Source organism: Myxocyprinus asiaticus, chromosome 21 (genome assembly GCF_019703515.2).
Source record: "Myxocyprinus asiaticus isolate MX2 ecotype Aquarium Trade chromosome 21, UBuf_Myxa_2, whole genome shotgun sequence".
Lineage (NCBI taxonomy): Eukaryota > Metazoa > Chordata > Actinopteri > Cypriniformes > Catostomidae > Myxocyprinus > Myxocyprinus asiaticus.
Genome location: NC_059364.1, coordinates 9,181,315 through 9,187,947, shown reverse-complemented (window position 1 = coordinate 9,187,947; position 6,633 = coordinate 9,181,315). Strand labels below are relative to the sequence as shown.

The window sequence follows — 6,633 nt, the reverse complement described above, 5'->3', positions numbered from 1 at the left end:
GTTAATGAACATACGCCTATGGAACAGTCGTTAAGACACTAACAGCTTACAGACAGTAGGCAATTAAGGTCACAGTTATAAAAACTTAGGACACTAAAGAGAACTTTCTACTGACTCTGAAAAACACCAAAAGAAAGATGTCCAGGGTCCCTGTTCATCTGCGTGGACGTGCCTTAGGCATGCTGCATGGAGGCATGAGGAATGCAGATGTGGCCAGGGCAATAAATTGCAATGTCCGTACTGTGAGATGCCTAAGACAGCACTACAGGGAGACAGGAAGGACAGCTGATCGTCCTCGCAGTGGCAGACCATGTGTAACAACACTTATACAGGATCGGTACATCCGAATATCACACCTGCAGGACAGGTACAGGATGGCAACAACAACTGCCCGAGTTACACCAGGAATGCACATTCCCTCCATCAGTGCTCAGACTGTCCGCAATAGGCTGAGAGAGGCTGGACTGAGGGCTTGTAGGCCTGTTGTAAGGCAGGTTCTTACCAGACATCACCGGAAATAATGTCGCCTATGGACACAAACCCACCTTCGCTGGACCAGACAGGACTGGCAAAAGGTGCTCTTCACTGACGAGTGACGGTTTTGTTTCACCAGGGGTGATGGTCGGACTTGCATTTATCGTCGAAAGAATGAGTGTTACACCGAGGCCTGTACTCTGGAGTGGGATCGATTTGAAGGTGGAGGGTCCATCATGTTCTGGGGCAGCGCATCACAGCATCATCGGACTGAGCTTGTTGTCATTGCAGGCAATCACAACGCTGTGCGTTACAGAGAAGACATCCTCCTCCCTTATGTGGTACCCTTCCTGCAGGCTCATCCTGACATGACCCTCCAGCATGACAATGCTACCAGCCATACTGCTCGTTCTGTATATATATATATATATTTATTTATTTAAAAGCGTTCAACCAAACATTCTTAAAAAAAAAGAAAAAAAAAAGAAAAAGAAAAATGTACACCATTTAGGAATATGGATGATTTAGAAACAGAATCATTTAAAAATTTTAAGAAATTTCTATGTTTTATAAATCGGTCCACAGACCAAAATGATCACACAGGGCCCCTTGGTTAAAAAAAAAACCCCTGGATCTAAATAGTTGAGACATGCTGCAAATTGCATGCATTGTGATGCATTGTTCGCTCTGAATTGTCTGTAATGAAGTTTATATTTGTCAGTTACCTGGCAAAAATCGCTTTTTTGAGACAGATTAAACACCTTTTAATCTTTACACCCCTTTTAAGAAGTCTTTTTCTCCAATTAAAGAGGGTAATCAACAAGATGTTTGGTGCTCTTAAGCTGTTATCATCAAAAAGACTGACATTTCAGCAGTTTCCATTCTATTGTCCGTCTGACTCTGCACTGTGGACAGGAATAAAGAGACAAAGCCAAACAAAGAGTATACGCCCATAAGAGCAAACAGAGCTCCACTTTAAGATGCAACTACATGAATGAGCCGGCATTTAGCAGACTAAACTGGCCTCCCTGGTGCTCTGAAGACTTTATGGGTCAGGAGGTGGGGATGCTGGAACGGTGGGGAGGTTTGTCCAAAGGTGTGCTCCCTCCCCAGGGCTAAAGTCTTGCTTTTGCCCCCAGCAGCTCCACCTCCACCTTACCTCTTGTGGGTTCTTTATCTCCAGTACCTGAACTTGCGTTTTGCCCCCTGGGCCACACTTTTGTCCTCTAGGTCTGTGTAAACAGATGTGCATGCTATCAGGCCTGCAGAGAGGAAGTTATAAACTTTCAGGAAAGACATCAGCCCCCATTCTTATGGAGCTCACTCATTACAAGCTGCTGGGCTTACACATGCTAATGTAAGCAAACAGTCCCTGTTCGGACAGTGACTGTCTGAAGTTAGACCATGTTACAGCCACAAAATATACGCTGCAAACAAGCAGAAATGCAATTGAATAGCAGGGCAAGGGAGGTTAAGTGTCCCTTTTTCATAAAGGAGAGGAGAGGAAATAACATCTGTGATGTTTGATGTGGTGTGTGGTTTGATGTGGTGTTTGTGAATGCGTGTTGTGTTCTGACAATGCACTTTTCTTTTTGATCTACCATTGGGCCACAGGATATTTGGACACTGGGGGGTTCCCCCCCTTTTTCTCCCCAGTTTAGAATGCCCAATTTCCAATGCGCTCTAAGTCCTTGTAGTGGCGTAGTGACTCGCCTCAATCTGGGTGGCTGAGGACGAAGCTCAGTTGCCTCCACGTCTGAGACCGTCAATCCGCACATCTTATCACGTGGCTTTTTGAGCACATTAATGCGGAGACATAGCGCATGTGGAGGCTCACGCTATCCTCTGCGGCATCCACGCACAACTCACCACGTGCCCCACCGAGAGCGAGAACCACAATATATCGACCACGAGGAGGTTAACCCAATGTGACACTACCCAACTTAGCAACCAGGCCAATTGGTTGCTTAGGAAGCCTGACTGGAGTCACTCAGCATGCCCTGGATTCTAACTTGAGACTTCAGGTGTGGTAGTCAGCGTCTTTACTTGCTGAGCTACCCAGGCCCGACACTTGAGCCATACTTAAAAAAAAGTTTCAATTTCACATCGTGACATCTGCAGAGAAATCATGCTTTCCTCAGAACTAACTTTTTTTTTTATATATATTATTTTTTTAACCAGCTGGTCTCAAAATGTATTTTAGTAATGTATGTAGTCAGTTCCTCTCAGTCAGTTCACATGGTGTCAAATTAGAATAAACACAGTTGTAGTTCACCACATTAACTATCTATACTATACTTTCTCAGGGCCATTTTTAAATATCTGTAAAAGCCTATGTAGGCATTTCCCTCATGGCATACAAGTCAGTAGCTTTGGCACTTTGTTAAAATTTAGCATATTTATGCTGTTTAGCCATGGCAGTGATATAACATTTAGGCTTAATGGTCAAATAAAGACTTGTAATTTTATGTGGAATCAATCAAAGAGTTTTGAGGGAATTAGAAAATATTTTGATCCTTTTTGGAGTTATCCTACAACCCTTTCCCTATTTACAGTATTTCTATGTATTTTAGGCAAACAAAGTTACAGCATTAAATTGTAAGCTAATGAAACAGTAATAGTAATGCTTCCAAAGGGGTGCCCCTCATTTATCAGTGCTTGACACACATTTATTGATCCACCTCAAGCTTTGTCCAATTGACGCCAAATAGTGAATGTGAAGACGCTGGCTTAAGCTACATAAAAAATAAAAAATAAAAATAAATAAATAAATAATAATGATATATATATATATATATATATATATATATATATATATATATATATATATATATATATATATATATATAAATAAAATAAACATTTAAACTTTTTGTGTAGTAAACATTTTAATAAAAGAAAACATTTTGCCCTTGATATCAAAATCGATATTAGTGCAATGATAATGTTCTAAATTTCTATTTTGTTACTGAAAAGACTGAAAAAATCAATTTTCCAAAATGTTCCTTGGTTAATTCAATTTAAATCTTTAAAATTATAGCCTATGCTAAGAATACAATCTCAAAACTTTAATAGATTTGAACTGAAACTAAAAGATGTTTTAAAATATATTGTTTTTCACCAATACTATTTTTAATCTCCAAAGAACTATCTCCAGCCTATATACCAAACTCAAGGATCCTAAGTAATACTTTGCTGAATCTAAAGTACTGCAAAGAACCACTGAAGAACTTTTATTTATTTATTTATTTATTTATTTATTTATTTATTTATTTTTTTTTTGTAGTCTAAGGATTAAATGCAACAGTTTTCTTAAGCCACTTGTCAGCCTGGAAACTCGTCCAGATGTACTGACTGAAATGTGCGCAGGTTTAAGTACCGAGTGATCTCAGCCAATCGAAAGAGATCCCGTTAAACTCTCGTGTTCGCGCGTCTCCTCTAATGGACCTGCTAAACAGCTCAAGCGCACCTTCATCCACTAACATCTGACCGCATCACATCTGACGAGAAGCTGCTCGCACTTCATGTGTCTGCTTAATACAAGAATACAGAATTAAGAGACCACTTCAGAAATACTCCTGGAATTTGGCCATCTTGGAAAATGCTTGAATATCAGGAGTCAGGAGTGAAAACGACATCAGGTCACCGGATTTCCTTTTCAATTCTTGACATTTTGGATCCCAAAAAGTTCACAAGTAAAAAGACAGATAACAAAGGCTCATCGCCTTTAGAAAACACCGAATTTGGAAGTTTAGAGGAACAGCGCACCGGCAAAGAAAGTCCTGGACATGGGGAGCCGCTTCTCTGCAAAAATATCGGTAAGGCAACATACTCAGCAATAACCAGACGCTATATTGTTCTTATTTTGGTCAGATATGCATATGTGTATTTATGTTTGTAGTTTTCCGTTATGTAGTATTTTATCCACTAAAGCTTATTGAATGTGACCTTCCCCTCATTTCCAAGGCGTCGTTTTCTTTAATCAGCCACAGCTGAGTAAGTGATTGCCATTGGGACAGTCAGGGCAGATAATTGTTTAAATCGTCCCATTGAGGATGCCTGCGCTCACTTTGATCGATATCCCATTACTGGATGCTGCATATCTCCCTCCAGCAGCTTGCGCCTCCAAACTTCAAACCCCTGCCATGTCTGATCCCAAATATCGTTCGATTAAAACTTCCCTTTAAATAGATGACATTTATGGATCTGCCGACAAATATGAAAGTCCATTAGCGCGTCATGGCTGGATGGCAGAGCAAGATTTAACTGGTGTCTTTCCGCAACATGACATTTGAGGCTATTTGTGATTTAAAAATTGTTGAGGGATTATGGCCAATTCCCCACCCCCTCTTGACACACACACACACACACTACAACTATTTTGATTGGCCTAGTATTAGGCTATTATTAATGATAAATCAACTATTTATTGAACGTTAATCATATATTGGCCATATATGCAATAAACTGACATTAAACTGAAACTAACAAACACCATTTATTGATATTTTTTTTATTGGCAGGTGATCTTTCAGCTAAAGAGCATCAAAGTTTAGTTAGGCTGCATCCGCCTGATCCAGATATTGACTCGGACTCTGTAGACCCTCCAGGAACCTTAAAATCGGACTTTTCTCCGTGTGAGGACCCAGATGAGGCAGGTGAAGAGAGAATAACTCCAGCATCAGATGATTTGTCATGCCAGCGGCGTCGTCGGTCCGATCACAGTTGTGCAAAGCCACGCCGTGCCAGAACCGCGTTTACGTACGAACAGCTGGTGGCTCTGGAGAACAAGTTCCACACAACCCGTTATTTATCCGTGTGCGAGCGACTAAATCTCGCACTTTCCCTGAGCCTGACCGAAACTCAAGTCAAGATTTGGTTCCAGAACCGAAGAACCAAATGGAAAAAGCAGAATCCTGGTGCTGAGAGTTCCCTGCCACCCGGCACAAACTCCTTGCCCAGCATCAGCTCGACATGTGGATCCACACCTGCCCTCTACCCTCCGTTCAGCACCGGGAACGTGATCTTTCATTCCGCTGGTCCGGTTCACCTGGCATCCTCTGGTGGACTCTTGCATCCCTTTTTGGCCGATGGCTTTCTGCAACCACCATTTTTCCCCACACATTTATGAAGTCTGGAAGAGGAAATGATCATAGACTACTTGTAAATGTGAATTTACAGCTAAACCTTGTACATCGGACTTATGAGTGTTTTATGATCCCCAGGACGAGATTTGTTTGGATCAGATTGAAGTTTCAGACACTCCGTCATCATGTTCATTGTGTAAATTTCAAGATTGCTGTTTTTTCTTTTAATTTATTTTCAGAGACTTCAAGGGCGAAGTTCAGATGGATCAAACCGACCTAATGAATGATAAATCTCAAAGATCTGCTCACATGAGAATACGGGGTTTGAGACAGCTCTTGTGATGGGTGTATAGCTTCTGGTTCCTTTTGAACATAAAAGCAGTCATGTCAGCATTGAACTAGGCTACTGTGGATGAATAATATCAAATTCTGACTGAACTTTCAATTAAAGACATTGATGTGTATTACAGTGTGTAAAAGCATATTGAGGTCATAATAACATAAAAACAGACTGAAGGTCATTTCTTGATTTTATCTGACTCATAGACACAGATTAATAGTGTATTGATCAATTTGAATCTCCATTAGTATTTATTTTTACTCCACCAAAATAAAACAACATATGAAGTTCTACAGCAGGGGTTTTCAGCCTTATCCCAGTGACTCAAGTCTTTGGAGTCCATTCACACACACACACACACACACACACACACAAAATAAATAAATAAATAAATAAATCATTCAGATTTTTTCACTGATATGTTTGTGACTATTTCTTCAGATCACACATTTCAGTGGGTGGCGACTTTCATCTGTCAACGTCTTTTTATGCGTTCAAGGAATATTCTGGATTCAATGCAAGTTAAACTCAATTGACAGCATTTGTGGCATAATATTGATTACCATTCAAAAATAAAAACAATTAAAAAAATAAATAAATCTGGGTTCCAGTGAGGCATTTACAATGGAAGTGAATGGGGCCAATCCGTAAACATTAAAATACTATTTCAAAATTATAACCGCAAGACATAAACAATATGTGTTTTAACATGATTTTAGTGTGATCAAATCG

General features: G+C 40.2%; 1 protein-coding gene across 1 annotated transcript; it reads left to right on the top strand.

Annotated features, from left to right (window-relative positions):
• The first annotated feature begins 4,075 nt into the window (after positions 1-4,075).
• On the top strand, positions 4,076-6,119 carry LOC127412150 (NK1 transcription factor-related protein 2-like). The gene is made up of 2 exons (XM_051648281.1): positions 4,076-4,292; positions 4,998-6,119. Exons 1-2 carry the CDS (start codon positions 4,076-4,078, stop codon positions 5,603-5,605), a joined length of 825 nt encoding a protein of 274 aa, XP_051504241.1. The 3' UTR covers positions 5,606-6,119.
• The last annotated feature ends 514 nt before the right edge of the window (positions 6,120-6,633 follow it).